At 41.3% G+C, this 17,040-nt stretch overlaps 1 protein-coding gene across 13 annotated transcripts in view; it reads left to right on the plus strand.

The window, feature by feature from the left end:
• ctbp1 (C-terminal binding protein 1) overlaps positions 1 to 17,040 on the plus strand; it is a 182,246-nt gene that overhangs the window by 19,170 nt on the left and 146,036 nt on the right. For 4 of the 13 annotated variants that reach the window (XM_042343318.1, XM_007897971.2, XM_042343372.1 and 1 more), the window contains one exon: positions 1,081 to 1,260. The exons of the other annotated variants lie outside the window; for them this stretch is intronic. Coding sequence is in view for 1 of the 4 variants with exons in the window: in XM_007897971.2 (XP_007896162.1) it covers positions 1,212 to 1,260 (49 nt within the window). In the remaining 3 variants the exon portion in view is untranslated. The remainder of the gene's footprint in view (positions 1 to 1,080; positions 1,261 to 17,040) is intronic. 13 annotated transcript variants of the gene reach the window in all.

Consider the following 17,040-nt stretch of genomic DNA (forward strand, 5'->3'; position numbering starts at 1 on the left):
GTTCCTGGTAGTGGGTATCTGTCTCGCAAGAAGTCAAACCTATATGGGGGTAAGTAAGTGTCGCCTTTCTGATGTTCAGCTGGCCTCACGGTGACACACCTGGCAAATGAAGAGTGACACTGAGTGAATTCTTTGGACTGCTCCGACACTGACAATGATTTACTAGCCTGTCTGGATCATCAACAAGTAAAGTCCTTGGGGGATGGGGGTTTTCCCCCTCAGCTCCTGATAACCTGCAAACTGTCCCATTACCTCAATGCACACTTCAGGGTTTCTAATGCAGTGAAACCTGTTCAAGCAACCACCTCTGTTAACAACCACCCTGAAAAAGCCCCTTCAGTGTGTGTTCACACACCAAGAAACTCATGCTCGGAGGCCAACCTTACATAAAAGCCACTTTGGAGCAGTCCCCAGAGAGGTTGTTGAAGACAGTTTTGACTGTGGCTTGGCTTCAGCCAATTCACACATGTTCTCTAAGCTTAAACCAAGAGTTTGCGGGAAGGATTGCTAGTTTAGAAATATACAAACAGAAACTCTGCTTCTGTGAGTTCTCTGTAGCTGGAAGTGGAGAGTCTTAAACATGTCAAGTGTTTTGCACTCATAGATGATAAAAAAAGAAAAGGTAATGTAGTCTAAACTATTGCAATAGATTTTTAACAAGATGGGAAAAGTGTGATGCAGTTTGTTATGAATATTTGACACAGTACAGAGCAAATTATCTCGCCACCTTTTGGTTATTATCAGTGTGGTGACTAAATTTGCAGTAAAAATAGATTGTGTTAATAGCAGTAATAAATTAGCAATATATTGTATTAAATATTTTTAACAAAATCAATATAGCACAGCAGGATTGTGCAGAAGACAATTTGGTTTCTGCAGCTTCTCAGTCTGCAAAGACTGCCAGTGATTGATCCAATCTAAACCAGCAGATGTCAGCTTGATACAACACCGCATCAAATAACCATCACAAACCTGAGAGGGGTGTGTGTGTGTGTGTGTGTATATATATATATATATCTAATGTACACCGCGCTATACATTAATAATGTACCAAATAAAATAGATTTTTTTTCTTTGCAGGTGAGGAACAGCTAAACTCTCAACAGCTCAGTAATCCATATCGATTAGATTTGTGTGTTTTTCTCAAGTTGTGCAGCTAGACAGTTCGGTGAAGACCTTTGAACCCCTCCTCGTTCCTGCCTTCATCTGTCATGGAAAAACATAAAGTAAAGCGACAGCGCCTTGATCGGATGTTGGAAGGTTTGAAGCACCTGTGGTCAAAATGATTGTTACAATTTTATAGTCACCTATGATTTTTTTGCAGGCTTGTATTTTTTTGAAAGATACATGCTCGAGACGGGTGTTGTTATTATTAATTATTATTGTTATTCTAGTTCAGCCAGCTAGTACTTGTTTTCATCAAATATATTGCGTAGAAACATGTGCAAATTAATAGAAATACAGTGTTTAAATTTAAATGGTTAAAAAGCAAGAATTATTTTAGTACTGTTATAGTAAAACACACTCTATATATTTAATTGTGGAATATTTTTTCCAAATTGATATCTTCTTTCCAGGCTGAAACTGCAACTGGAATTTTTGATTATCCAAAACACTATGTAGCCAATTATTATTGTCAGTGGAGCGGTTCTGATTCTTGAACATGTCTGGTTAATAGTTTCGTTTCAAGTCTACACAGAATCCCAATGCACTCGTGATTTCTATCTCATGGTATTTGGCCAGCAATTTTTCAGAAATGGAGTAATTTATACTGTTTGTGTTTTCTTAACGCGCTGTCAGGTGTGCTGTTTTTGAGATGGACTGTGATGGTTGTGAGGCTGGCAGATGGCATTATAGAACTATCTTAGTTACAAAGCTTTGTCTGTCCTTCCTCTCTTACATCCAGAGTAATATTGTACAGCCTTCATCATCCTGCTTTCGTATTGCTCGATCAGCATACAATTTTATTCACTATTTTGAAAACTAAGAAATTGCTGGGGGTGGGCGAAAAAGGAGAATTCTGTCCATTCTTCAACTCAGGAATTGTTAAAAACTAGTTTTGCCCTTGAGAAAAAGTGAAAATGGCAACATTGGATTGTAGCAATTGAGGCAGTCTATTCTGGAATCTATCGGGACCGTGAAAAATCATCAAGGATGCTTATTTCATTATTGCTATTCTACCTTGTCAGCGACTGATCCGGAGGATATATTTTCTTGGTTAGAGCTCCCTACACCTCAGAATGTTTACTAAGATTCTATCTTTTCTCGTAGCTCATTTTAAGCTGCAACTCCCAAATATCTCCCCTTATCTAGATGATTGTCTTGTACACAAATGTAATTTCACTTGACTTAATTGAGGTGAAGTGCACTTGATTAAGTCTGAAGTAAGTATCTTGGAAAGATCTTGTGGAAAAAATATAAGGAATGTACACTTTCAAACACAATGGTCAAATGTACAGGAACCAAATCTGGTTTATTATCATCACTTACTGCAGAGACTGAAGAAACATTCAGTTTGCAGAAACGTCAAATCCTTAAGACGTGAAATACTGCTGTTTCACCCCACCTTAAAGTCAAGTTCATTCATATATTAAGGCAGGAAAAGCATGGAAACTTTTAATTTCATTTTGAAAATGCACTCATAACGTACTGAATGTCTGAGAAATTATAAATAGAAGACCGCTTCAGATAATTTTGGCATGAGATATGTACTTTGCGAAGCTCTTAATAATATGCGTCAGAATGACCGTAATGTGCTTGGTTCCTGTCGATGCAGCAGCGCAGAAATTACTGTACATTATCTTAAATGGAGCCTGGGGCAACATGTGAAATGATGTGTTGAAGAGACTACGCATTTTAAAAAGCTACTGTATTTCAAAATATAACAATTGTTTTGATGTCGATTTTGCAGCAATGTCACATCATTAAGTATTTTGTCACATTCTAAATTGCATAAGCATTGCATAATTTACGGTTGTCAATCAAATATCATGCAGTAGCCCTGATGTGGAGATTGACATTGAATGCCATCTTGAAATAAAATGTGGCAGTTCAACTAATGTTTTTCATTTTTTTTGTGTTTCTAAAGCTGTTTAGGAAGGGGTGCAAAGACTTGTTTAACATATAGTTTGCACTCTAAGACATGGAATAGAAATTCTTATGCAAACTTCAGTAATTTCCATCATTCCTGCACATTGGGCTAGAATTCATTATTAATTGTACGTCAATCCATTCTAAGGTTTTGTCACCCACAGGTTCTTGTCTTAAGGAGCATCTCCTTTATGCAGTACTAGATTCCATGCACTCATTTGCTTTTTGGGGCTTTCTTCTATATTCCTGACAATATCCCACCCTCCCGAGCACCCACCTCCAACTCCAACTCAGGTGCAAACCTTAGACTGTCCAGCATCTTGGAAAGTCCTGGTGACATGAAAGGCAATATTTAAATGTAAATTTGTGCTGTCAACCCCCCACCCCCTCACTCCCACACTCCGACTGCTACCCATCCTCCGCTACTCGCTTTTGTACCCGTTTCCCCACCCTCTGTCACGAAACTCATCCTATCCCTAAAACCAACCACCTGCTCCCTTGACCCCATCCCCACTCCACTCCTTATCTCCCAGCTCCACTTTCTTGCCCCACATATCACTGACATCATCAACCTGTCCCTCTCCTCTGGCTCTGTCCCCATTCCCTTAAAAACTGCCACCATCACGCCCACCCTGAAAAAACCCTCCCTTGATGCGTCGCAGCTATCAAGCTACCGGCCCATCTCCAACCTCCCCTTTCTCTCCAAGGTCCTGGAAAGAGTTGTCGCCTCCCAACTGCGCTCTTTCCTTTCCACCCATTCTCTTTTCGAACCCCTTCAGTCAGGTTTCCGTGCTGCCCATAGCACAGAAACTGCCCTGGTCAAGGTCACCAATGATATCCTGACCATCTGTGACCAGGGCTCCCTCTGCCTCCTCGTCCTCCTCGACCTATCGGCAGCATTTGATACGGTCGACCACGCTATCCTACTCCACCGCTTGTCCTCCCACCTCAACCTTCAAGGCACTGTCCTTGAGTGGTTTAGGTCGTACCTTTCTCACCGTCTTCACTTTGTCTCGACGAATGGCTTCTCCTCCACCCCCCGTACTGTCTCATGTGGAGTCCCTCAGGGCTCTGTCCTCGGTCCCCTCCTCTTCACCCTCTATATGCTCCCCCTTGGTGACATCATCCGCAGACATGGAGTTAACTTCCACATGTATGCGGATGACACCCAACTCTACCTTTCCTCCTCTACTCTCAACTCCACGACCACCGATGTCCTGACAGCCTGCCTGTCCGACATCGAGTCCTGGACGAGAGACAACTTTCTTCAGCTCAACGTGCGAAAAACCGAGGCCCTCCTGATTGGCTCACGTCAGCGCCTCCGCACCTCAGGCGTCGACACCATCAGCATCCAAGGCTGCACTCTCCACCTCTCAAAGCCAGTCAGGAACCTCGGCGTTTTGTTCGACCCTGAGCTGTCCTTTCTCCCTCACATCCGCACCACAACTGGCACCGCCTTCCATCACCTCCGGAACATCGCCAGACTACGCCATTACCTCACCCCTCACGCTGCTGAAACCCTGGTCCACGCCTTTGTCACCTCAAGGCTGGACTATGGGAACTCTCTCCTCGCCGGCCTTCCCGCCACCTCCCTCCACAAGCTGCAGGTCATTCAGAACTCTGCAGCTCGTGTACTGTCCCGCACCAGGACCACATCACTCCCACCCTCGCTCGCCTCCACTGGCTCCCCATCCCCCAGAGGATCGAATTCAAGATCCTCATCCTCACCTACAAGGCCATTCACGGCCTCGCTCCCTCCTACCTCTCCAACCTACTATCCCCCTACCTACCTGCCCGTACCCTCCGTTCCTCCGGCTCCGGTCTGCTCCACATCCCCCGCCCCAATCGCCCTACCATTGGTGGTCGGGCCTTCAGCCCCGAGGCTCTGGAACTCTATCCCCCAGTGCCTTCGCCGCTTCCTCCCTCTCCTCCTTCAAGGCCGGTCTCAAAACCTTTCTCTTTGACCGAGCCTTCAGCTCCCCTCTCGACTCTCTTCCCCCTTCTCGCTCCCTCCCATCCCTCCCCTCACCCTGACCATTTCCCCCTCCTCGCTCCCTCCCTTCCCTCCCGTCACCCTGACCATTTCCCCCCTGCTCGGGTCATGACCCAACTGTGCAGCGCCTTGGGACGTCCTCCTGACGTGAAAGGCGCTTTATAAATGGAATCTTGTTGTTGTTGTTGTAATTATATGGCATATGAGAATAGACACTGGCTTCTGTCAATTGAAACCCGTTCATCCTTGTCTTGATGAATCATCACATCATTGGACAGCTCTCTCAATGGCAAGCTATGCAGGTTACCTGGTTAAATTCCATCACACACTCTGGAGTCCCTAAGCTTTGGCTTTCACAAAACAGTGGCTAATAATCACTGAAATTTGCTGGGCATCCAATCTAATATTGTTATCTTGTGAATTCCAATGGATGCAGCCTCTGTGAACCTTTGTGGAAAGGGACAAGACCATTTATGCACAAGTTCCCATGATTTCCTTGAGATTGCTATGTCTTCAGTGTCAATGTCAGGATGGAAATAATCCAGTTCTCTGCATTTAGCTCATTCAATATCATCCAGATACGTATATCTGTGAATTTTCTTCTAACTGGTTGAGATGTGTTGACCGGTCTTGCAAATCAAAATGTCGAGGAAATAATGGTGTGCTTTGCATTGTAAGAGGTCAATACTATATATGGTACACAATTTAAATGATGGTGTTGCCTTTGCACTGATTCATGATATTTCTTTTTGAGTCTGTTTATTCAGATTGTAATTCTGTTTGTGTACACGATATGAACCTGGAATTCCTTGTACCTTACAATTGAGCATTACTAAACGTTTTTTTTCACTTAACCACGCTGACCTTACACGGAAGACAAAACTGCTGTATTCAAGTGACCTTTTTCATTCCAAAAATGGAACGTGGAGAAATAGCTTGTTAATTAAGCTCTTTTTTTCTTATTGTAGCCATAAATTTATCAGTTATCCTTGAGTGTTTTGTACAGGAAATGCTACATTACACAGGACAATTAGTCAGTTTGCCAAGTCGCATCATGACAGAAAATGCTAAAAGAACACTGACATTAACAATATGTCCAGTCATATCCTATGGAAAGAGAAGATTTTATAAGGCAGGCACTAATTTTCCCACCCTATTCCTGTGATTGCCTGAAAACCCTACTGACTTGCCGTTCCCTTTACTTAGCGTAAAATACTGCATCCACGTCTCCCACCCTTTCCATTCCACCATCAGTGGATGAGCTTGCATCGATTCTGCCCCTGCTCTCTGCAACTCCGTCCTGGAACCCTCCGACTCGCCTCTTCCCTCTTTGCTTTCAAACTTGCCTCTTTGACCACGCTTTCAGTCTTACCCCACCCTCTGCAGCTCTTTCAACCCCCCCCCCCACCCACCACTATCCACTGAAGGCATTTGCAAGGCCCCTACATTTTACCAAATGATGATACTAAATACTATCTGCTTAATCAGGTGTCAAATCCATATAGGTCTGATTGTGAAAAGGCATGTTGAGATCCCATTCCTTAGACCAGGAAAATCTGAAATTCCTTAAAGTATTCACTAGATCTCCTTGCGGCCCCTGACTGATTTAGGGCCCCATGAAATTGCACAGGTTGCATGGCCCAACTGCTGCCAGCTATGTAAAGCACTTTGAGACGTCCTCCTGATGTGAAAGGTGTTGTATCAATGTAAACTGTGTTGAAATTTGCACAAAACTAACCTTCACAAAGGAGGGACCGATTGTGCAATGAATGGTAAGGAGTTATATCTGCGTTCTATTTTTGAGTTCTGCCACAATCATTTTGTAACCTTGCATTAGATTGTGCTTTGGTCACACACAGGATTATTTGCTGCTGAACTGTTGGTGTAATTGATCTCTGTTGGTATGTACTTCATGTACATTACTGCTGCTGTGTTTGGAATGTAATTGTGTAGTTTTTTTAATTAAAGTGCTTGGATTTATTGCAAGCTGGATGCATTGGAAGCCATTTTTAAATGTTTGAAATCTCCCAAAAGCGAATACAGTATACTGATTTAGTTTTGAATTGCCAGTGAACGTAAATGTGGGTAACAAAGCAAAACCAGGTTGTCCTGTTTTTGTAATGATCTCTTCGCCATCACATGTTTCAGGATCATTGCAAGCTGCATACAAAATTGATGCCTCAGGGATACTTATTATATTATTTCTGCAATTGATTCTGTGTGTGAGCTATTAAATAGTCTTCCAAAATGTGTCTTGTCCAGCAAACTGTATTGAGACATTTGCACGATTCTAAAATGTATTTGCTGCCCCATATATCTGAATGAGTGTCTTATCAATATGTATTTCCAGTCCTGCTGTGCTTATGATAAATCCCTCTCTTGTTCCCAGCTAAATATATCCTCAAATCTTGCTTATGCTTCGCTACATTTATTTCCCCTATGTTTCATCTATTTCCTCATCTGCTTCTGCATGGTCCTTTTTTTTTAGTCGGGAGTAAAATAATGAAATGGGAATTTGGCATATCTCTGCATTTTTTTTCTCGCTACTCTTTGTACAACCCTGTTAGGCTTCGAGGAGTCCTAACTGCAAAGTTAGCCAAATGCTTTTTCATAGAATCTTAGTCCTTCTGCTGAAGGGGAATTTTTCACCTTTAAATAATTAGGCAGCAATTATGCTGCCTTTTTATTTTGTTTCCTCATTTCTTCAATATTATAATCCCTTGCATTTCTTATAGTACCTGATCACGTGTCTCAAAGCGCTGAACAGTATTTTACTGTGAAGTGTCATGCCCGTGTTTGTTGGCAAACGCAGCAGCCAATTTACAATGTTCCACAAACAACTATGAAGTGAATAACCAACTTTATCTGGAAGATTGTTAGGTAGGACACCAAAAGAAACTCCCTTTGTTTTTGTATTGTGCCACGGGATCTTTTAATGTCTACCTTAATGTGCAGAAAAGACATCTAACATCTAATCAGAAGGACGGCAACTCTGACAATGCAGCACTCTCCCCAGCACTGCATTGGAGTGTGAGCATCTTACACCTTTGCGACTGAAATGTTAGTAACCATGGAATTTTGTGCCTTTGATTCCTGTAGAACATCACTTTTGCGTTTGATGGTAGGAACTAACTTCATAGTTATGTTCAAAAATCTTATGAAGGGGATCACTGCCCTTGAACTTCATTTGCCAATTGTCTCATCTTCTCAAAAGGTGCTGTGATCTCAGCTGCTGAAGATAGATAAATTCTACGCCATTGATCTGAGCTGCTCGTCTTGAGTCAAACGTTGCAAAGATGGCAGCGTATCAGACACTTGTTTGTTAAAATTAATTCATATGTGAATCCAAGGCAAGTGGACAGTGGCAAAATCTACTTCACACGTTAGTAGATTCAAGGTTCAAGCTGAACACTTGATCTACTTTCAAGGCACGTTGGTATGGATGATTGGCTGTGGCAGACAGCAATACAGGGGCAAAGGATAGAGTGTAAATCCCCATTGTGTTGTAGTTTTCAGGATCATCTTAGACTCACATCCAAAGTCAAGCCAGTTGTTTAGGTGGGTCTTGGAGATGCCAGAGACTGCCCTGTTCTGTAGGTGGATTTAGTCGTACAAACGGATAGGAGATTTGACCTAATTAACATACATATCTACTCTTTTTGTAATGCTAAACAGGGTATCAAACTGCTACATCTCTTTTCATCCTAGTATGCTTTCTTCTATCTGGTAATTATCTCTGGTTACCATGGACACTAAAAGCAAAATGTCACTACCTCAACATTATACAGTACAGTTGTGTACCTAATAGTTTTCTGTATCCATCTTACACATGATCTTTCTGGAATTTATTACCGGTTTTCTTCTACTCAGACTGTTTCTTCAGGTTAACATAACACAGAATTTGGATTTCCTGATCCTTTTTGCAAATATTTTGAAATTGAGGAAGCAAAAGCTTCATTTGTAAGTCTTCGATGAAGTTTCTCGTTCTGTAATACTTACACGTTTGCACACAGATTGTGTATAATTTGTATGTTTTTACATCACAGTTGAATTTTTGTCAGTTGGAAAACATAAAATTCACAAAGTGCTTTTCTAATCTTGATTTTGAAAAGATAAACTCGTTGTTTTGGTCAGATAGATTTCTGGTGCATGCGGAATCCCATCTCAGTCCTTGAATATGCAAACTAGGCTCAGAGTTTCTTATATACACTGCACCTATGCATGGAAATTTCTGTGTCTGTAATATAATGCGCATTCTCTCCCTGGAGGGACCCACCCTGGGTACTTAATTCAGGAGAGTTTTAAGCGCAGGTCGGTGAGAGGCAAGGTGCAGGGACCCCAGAGTGTGTGTTGATGAGTGAAGGAGTAAAAATTGCTTAACGTGGCATTATGAGCACAATCTGCCAAGTTTTCTGCTGCTTGTGCTGCCGGACCACCCTACCTATTAGAGCAACTATTTATTGAGAGAATGTTCACTGTGCTGGGATGGCAGCTTGGGCTATCTGCTCCTATATCGATACCAATGCCACTATTGGATGGCTAGAAAGAGGTACTATGTAAGAGAAACACAAGGGAGACTTTCCGGGTGATTTTCCTTCTTTTTGTGGCAGTTCACAGCAGCATTGCTGAGTTAGAAAAATAAGGGAAATCGAATCTTACAACCCTCTGTTCCAAGGCAACAAGGGGTTTGGTATCTGATGTTTGCTTAACAGTGCCATAATCATTATTTGAACCTCTAGCTCCTCTACTGGAGATCTGTAATCTTATCCCAATTCTGTGCTCTTTCTGTGATTCCTTTCATATTATACAAAACAATTGCTAAATATTGAGTTTATCCCCCCTACTGATTCACCAACCAGTGGGAACAATCTTATACAATTGGTCCCTTCAATAGCATTTCTTGTGATATGTAATCAATTATCTTTCTAACCACTCGGGTGTCCCGGCCATACTGTATAAAGGTAATCTTTCAAACTTCATCTATTTCCTTAATGACCCGACATTTGATATTTGCTTCCCTTGACCTAGTTTAGCTGCAAGTTGTGGGATCAGACCTCACATCAGGAATGAGCTCAATGTCTTAGCTAACACTCCAATGCAGTGTTGGGGAAGCATTATATTATCTGAGATACTGTCCTTCAGATGAGATGCTAAGTTGAGGTCCCATCTTCCTGTTCATATGGAAAGAAAAAGGAGTTTCTCCCGGTGTCCTCCAGATAAAATTGCTCATTAATTTCATGGCTGTTTCATGGGCTATTGCTATGTGCATACTGGCTCCGGGTTCACTTACAAATACAATCATTCAATTTTATAAAAAATTCCCAAACGGCTTGATGTTTTGACGTCACAGGTGCTAAATCAAATGCAAATATTATCTCCATGGTGCCTACAGCATTGAAATTACCTTTTTCCAAAATGTCTTCTGCACATTTATGTACAAACATCACATTCCAGTTCTCTTTCTCCCTCCCCATTATATTTCCCTGGTCATATTATATTATAATAATAACAAACTTGCTCTCTGGGGTTTTTTTGAGGCAAGGGGACATTTCCGAATGCTTTCCTATATGACAAAAGTTATTTCATATGATTCAGAATGAGGACACCACCACAGCAACAACGTGCATTTAAATAGTGTCCTTCACTTGGGGTAGTTTGTTGGTGAGCTCAACCATAGTGATTACTATTCTGACCCAGGTAAAGCTTGACTTCAAGTGAATAGTCCCCCCATCGGGCATATGATCTAAATGAAATAATTTCCTGTATTGTCAGCGCCTTGGTATGTCCTCCTGATGTGAAAGGCGCTTTACAAATGTAAATTGTTATTGTTGTCGTCATATTGTCAATGGTATATCAAAGACACTGTTAGCAATACTGCAGCTCACTCGATACGCTTCATACTCCAGATTTCTGCCTTCAATTGAGAATTCTGCTCTTTGCTGTACTGTCTGAAAGCTGATATCATAGCCTCATATTCATTTTCTCTTGACCAAAAGTTTAGAGTCCATTTCATGCCAATGGTGACTGAACTTATTGATACTGCTCAGAATGAGTGTTATCCTGGTTTAGTTGGTAGCACTCTCACCTATGAGTCAGACATTCATGCTAAAAGTGTAGCCCCAGGTTGGACATTGCTGTGCGTAACTCAGCTGCTGCATTTTTCTACAGATACGCAGTCACTCCACTTCACAGCAAATCTTGTGAAGAACTTAGAGACATCCTCCCAACATGAAAGGTGCTTTACCAAATGCAAGGATTATTGTAGCTATCACCAAAAGTAATTTTAACATAGCTCAGAGGACTGGGTGAAGTCTACCCTTTTAGTGTGAACAGATTGTCAAACTCAGTAGCACAGGAGATTTCCATGTGTAGGCGGGATGCTTGGAATTCTCAGTTTGGTTTGGATACTCTTTAGCATGGTGATAGGTTTCCGTATGCATCAGACACCCGGCTGACCCCAAAAAGCCAGTAGGAGGGATCCTGAGAAGTTGGTGGTACCTATGAAATGCAGTAGCACCCATCTGGTGCAGTGCTTCAATCTTAAATTTCCAATCTAATTGAGACTGTGCGTAGTATTAAAATTGTCTGTTTTCTTTTAGGAAGAAAGAACCAGCTGGTAAATTAACTGATATCTCGAGATTATTTTAATTGTTAGCACCAGAGGGAGCCATTACATTAATGTCGATGCCATTTTATGTCTTCCGGGGTTAGCATTCCTTGTGTTGCTGTAGGAGATTTTTATTGCTATATTTTAAAAACCAAACCAATAGTGAGTTCTGTGTTGTAAATTTATAGCTAGTGTGTTTAATCAAATTAAAGTTAAATTGGACTGAATAATTTTAACACTCATCAGTAGTAATTAGTGTACAGTATACAACATGTGTGAGTTCCAGAAGTCCCCATATGTTTCTGATGATAAACCTGAGAATTTCACAAATACTTTTCCTGCAGATTTCGAGCTACTGGACATAATGATGGTGTGTTTAATGCGACAGCCTGTGACCGCATTCACACTGACGAGCTAAATAGTTTTAAATTCACCCTTTGAAATAACCTTTATGAAGAAACACTGGGATGTAAATAAAACAGTTTAATTTGTCTAAATCCATTTTCTCCATTCATACATAAATAATTATAGAAAAACTTGCATAAGTCTGATCTCTAATCGCCTAAGTTGTACATCTGCCCAAGTCCTATTCAAGAGTTTGTATTCTATGCAAGTTTGGCATAACTCATACTTTGCATAAGTCTTATTAAATGTATGGTCCCAACTGATACAACATATGTGAGGTTTATTGTAAAGTAGCTAATTGTCAGCAAAAATATTCAGTACAATTTTACCTGCTGTGACAACCCCTCCAATTCCAGCACAAACACAGTTTTATTCAGATAGTGCACCTTTAAGTTGCTAAAGGCTTAGGGATCTTGATTCACAAAATTAATTGGGTCCAATCAACATTTAAAGAACAACTTGCATTTTATATAGCGCTCTTCACATAGGCTAATGTCTCAAAGGACATCACAGTGTCAGATATCGTTGGATGTTAAACAAGAATTGGTTTTAAGGTGGGATTTGAAGACAGAAAAGGGACAAGTCGGAGGGGCCAAGGGGAGGAGTTTGAGGTTTACGGTGTAGAACTGCTTAAAACAAATGATGCTTTTGTTGCAAATTAGTGTGAATTATTTCGCCCAATCAATTCACTTTACAGAATATTCTACGAAGTACTTTGAGATGCCTCGATGATGTGATAAGGTGCTATATCAAATGCAAGGATTATTATTATTTGCTTATACACTCAGGTAATGTCGATCTGAATAGTTCATGATCTGAATAGTTGCTTCTTGGACCTGCAGATTATTACTTCTGAAAAAAATAATAAAAGCACTTTAGTATGTTTTCCCAGTTCGCTCATTATACACAAGGCTAGATAACATCTGTATTCCACAGCACAGATAATCCTGTTTTAACCACAATTTACAGAACTGAAGCAGTTCCTATCAAACTCGCCTCAATGAAGTGCATGAAGTACCTTTAATCATGCTGTGGCTGAGAGGTTGCTATTTTTCACAAAATTAGCACAAAATGTTTTATTGCATCAGTTGACAATCAAATTGGTTTAGACAAAATGTATTTCTGGAATGTCTGCTGTCAACAGTCTAAAAATGTTAGTGAACACAATTTGAAGAGAATAGAGTCAAAAGATTGCTGCCTGGCAAGGAATTTAGAGCAAGTTAGGTCCAGTACTTTCATTTTTGAGCTCACAATAATTAACATGGAGACTGGTGGCCAGTCATTGTCTCTGCCAAAGAGAGCATGCTGACCTTTTTGTGCGTTTTGCTGGAAAATCTTTTCGTGATTTGATGAGACTATTTTTCTGCCTGTTTTGATTCTTTTGATTTTTCTTGTTTTGTTATGTGCGATCTTCATATTTTCTGATTGGGTCATTTGCATCGTCATTAAATTCCATGTTGCCTATTCATTAAGTCAGGCAACACCATTTTACTCACCAGGTCCTGTTTCAGGTACTGGGTGAAATACTTCTGAGCCTTAGCAGATGGGACATTGTTGTTTCTCCATACTGACAGTGCAGGCAGGATGTCTACCCATGGTCAATCGCTTTGGCTTGTTCAGTGTGATTAGTGAGGATAGCTTCAATACCTCCAGTACATAATGGAAGAAAAAATATATCATCACTCTGACTGCAATACCCACCCCCAGCACTGCTCAATGTCTGTAGAATCAAGAAAAACCCAGAGCCATTGGCCCCATGCAGATATGGTGGCTTCCAACCCCAGATTCCAGAAGACTTGCAAGATGGCTTTGGTAATTGGGGTATCCACATTCATTCTGCACAAAACATCAGCTTGGCAGACCCAGAGCGTCTGCCTGAAGACTCAATGACCCCCAACTTGTGATAACCAAAGGAAATCCTTGATGTCAGTGAAGCCATGAGCCTCAAGTAAGTAGAAAATTATTCTTCTGTATTGTCAAACTTGATATGCCCCCAAAATAGAGGGCTTTTTGTGTTTTTACTGACCCCCCCGGTAGCAATCACATAAAATATCTGTTTAGGGAATGTAATAATTCTTGTATTTGATATTGCGTCTTATCATGTCTTCGAGGCATTTCAAAGCACTTCACAGCATATACTGTAAAGTAAATCGACTGTATATTGTATGCGAACACAGCAGCCAATTGCGCACATGTCCCACAAACAGTCGTGGGCGGCTATTCACAGATAGAGAATATGTTGATAGATTGAGAGACCTGAGCAGCAAAAGGAAGACAGACCAATAAGACGAGGCCGACACAAACAAAGGGAGGCTGAAGCAGATAGTTTTTATAAAGGATGTTTTATCGAGTGGCCTTGAATGTAGATACTGTTGTTATTCTAATAATACTCCTTGCATTTGATATAGACCCTTATCACATCATTGAGACGTTTCAAAGCGCTTCACAGAATATACTGTGAAGTGAATTGACTGTACATTTGTGGGCGAAACGCATCAATTAATTGCGCACAGCAGTGTCTCCCAAGTAGTCGTGAATTACTACATTTTTTTTGTGAAGGGATTGTTACCTCCAGAAATCATCTAACAACCGGATACCTACTTACTGCTAGATAAACAGAGTTGTGTGGTGCAAGCAATCCTACCTGGGAAGTGAAACTGGGTCCTCTTGCTTGCAAGGCGAGCGCTCTTACCAATATGCTACAAAACTCTGGAATCTATTGGTGAAGACAAATCTAGAAGAAATGTTATCAGGAAAAGACGATAGTTTTTTTTCCCAGTCATTTGTTGTAATGATTCATCAGCAGAAATATTAGGTACATGGGTTCTGAGATTTGGGCTCTCGTGAGATACAAGTGCAGAAGATTGCTCAGACTTGTCAGTGACCTTATCAGTGACCTGATTTAATAAGCCACAAGAGGTAAAAGGCTAAATTCTATTAATTTTGTTCAGTGAAAAAAATGTTTGGACTGCAGTTTGTAGTAGAAGTTTTTTACAATTATGTCAAATTTGGGGCTATATTCTTCTCACTCGCCCTCACCCTCTTCTCTTACATAAATGTATACATTATACACTCTAGCATACCATACTAAATCTGCTAAGAAAAGAAAGTGTCAGCATTACAGATGCTGTGTCATCAAGGCAGTATAGCATTTTACAGGTTGCACCTGCCACAGTCAGTGAGAGGAAAACTGCTGCACAAAAGATACAGATCTTGTTGTTTGTTCCCACAAAACCACGCTTTAAAAATCAAATGATAGTTGGGTGTTACCGGTGAACTTGGCTCCTCTCCCCCTTGTTTTTTGCTGAAATGTTATTTCCAGTTCGCAAGATGAGAAATATTTTGAATGTTAATTGCAAGGACTTTCTGCCCCATCCCCACTCCCGCAAGCTTTAGGAGAATTGGTTTGGATCTAATAATTCTAGCATTTGATATAGCACCTTATCACATCGCTCAGACGTCACAAAGCACTTCATAAAATATACTGTAAAGTGAATTGACTATATATTTTGTGGGTGAAACACGGCAGTCAATTGCACACAGCAGTGTCACGCAAACAGTGGGAATGACAGGATTGAGTGACCAATTTTTTTAAGGAACTATTCCCCTCGGAAAGCGATCTGCCAATCTACTAACAACTGGGTTTCTACTACTGAAGGTAAACCGAAGCATGTGGAGTAAGGAAACTTGCCTAAGGTTTTGCCCTGTTCGGGAATCAAACCCGGGTCCTCTCGCTTGCAAGGCTAGTGCTTTAACTAATATGGTACGGGACTTGACAAAGTAAAGCAGGTAACTTGCTAATACTGTGACATGGAAAGTCCAATACATAAAGCTTCAGGCCTTGTTGTTGTGATGGAGTAATGTCTTAGTTATGGACAAGCTGTAATTGTCAACATGGAAGTGTATTATTAACAACAACAACAACAAGATTACATTTATAGAGCGCCTTTCACGTCGGGAGGACGTCCCAAGGCGCTGGACAGTTGGGTCGGGACACGAGCAGGGGGGAAATGGTCAGGGTGAAGGGAGGGAGCGAGGAGAGGGTAGAGAGTCGAGAGGGGAGGTGAAGGCACGGTTGAAGAGAAAGGTCTTGATTCCAGCCTTGAAGGAGGAAAGGGAGGAGGCGGCGAAGGCACTGGGGGATGGAGTTCCAGAGCATAGGGGCTGAGAGGCTGAAGGCCCGGCCACCGATGGTAGGGCGGTTGGGGCGGGGGATGTGGAGCAAACTGGAGCCAGAGGAACGGAGGGTACGGGCAGGTAAGTAGGGGAATAGTAGGTCGGAGAGGTAGGAGGGAGCGAGGCCGTGAATGGCCTTGTAGGTGAGGATGAGGATCTTGAATTCAATCCTCTGGGGAATGAGGAGCCAGTGGAGGCGAGTGAGGGTGGGAGTGATGTAGTCACGAAGCCTGGTGCGGGACAGCACACAATACCAGAGATGGCTATTTTCACCCCAATAAGTGAAACATATGCAAGTAATCACTACAGTACCCAAGCTATGCAATGGAGCTAATCCAAGTAACACTACAATTTGAAAAGAAACGAGTAAAAATCAAATTCTTCCATCTGTTACTTGAGAGATTAAGTCAGGCTGGTAAGGATTTCTCTGTGTTTGGTAGATGAACCAAACGCTTCAAGCTCCACAGATTAATTTCTCTCAGTGCACATCAGGTCGCTGGGACACTGCCAAATATATTGAACTACATTATTTCCTGCTTCCTATGTGAATTCAGGACCAGGATTCAAATATTAGTATTTTTGAGTATAGACTTTATATTGGCCTTATTAAACTGTTATTAACCAATGCAAATATGGTTTTAAAAGACGCGTTAGAATAAACATTTTTGGGGGGAAAATAGTGTATTTAATGTTTATTTTTAATAATTCTAATCTTGGCTTTGGTAGTTTTAATATTAACTTTGTAGGAAATTGAGCGATTCTGATACTT

Source organism: Callorhinchus milii, unplaced genomic scaffold (genome assembly GCF_018977255.1).
Source record: "Callorhinchus milii isolate IMCB2004 unplaced genomic scaffold, IMCB_Cmil_1.0 Scaffold1, whole genome shotgun sequence".
Classification (NCBI taxonomy): domain Eukaryota; kingdom Metazoa; phylum Chordata; class Chondrichthyes; order Chimaeriformes; family Callorhinchidae; genus Callorhinchus; species Callorhinchus milii.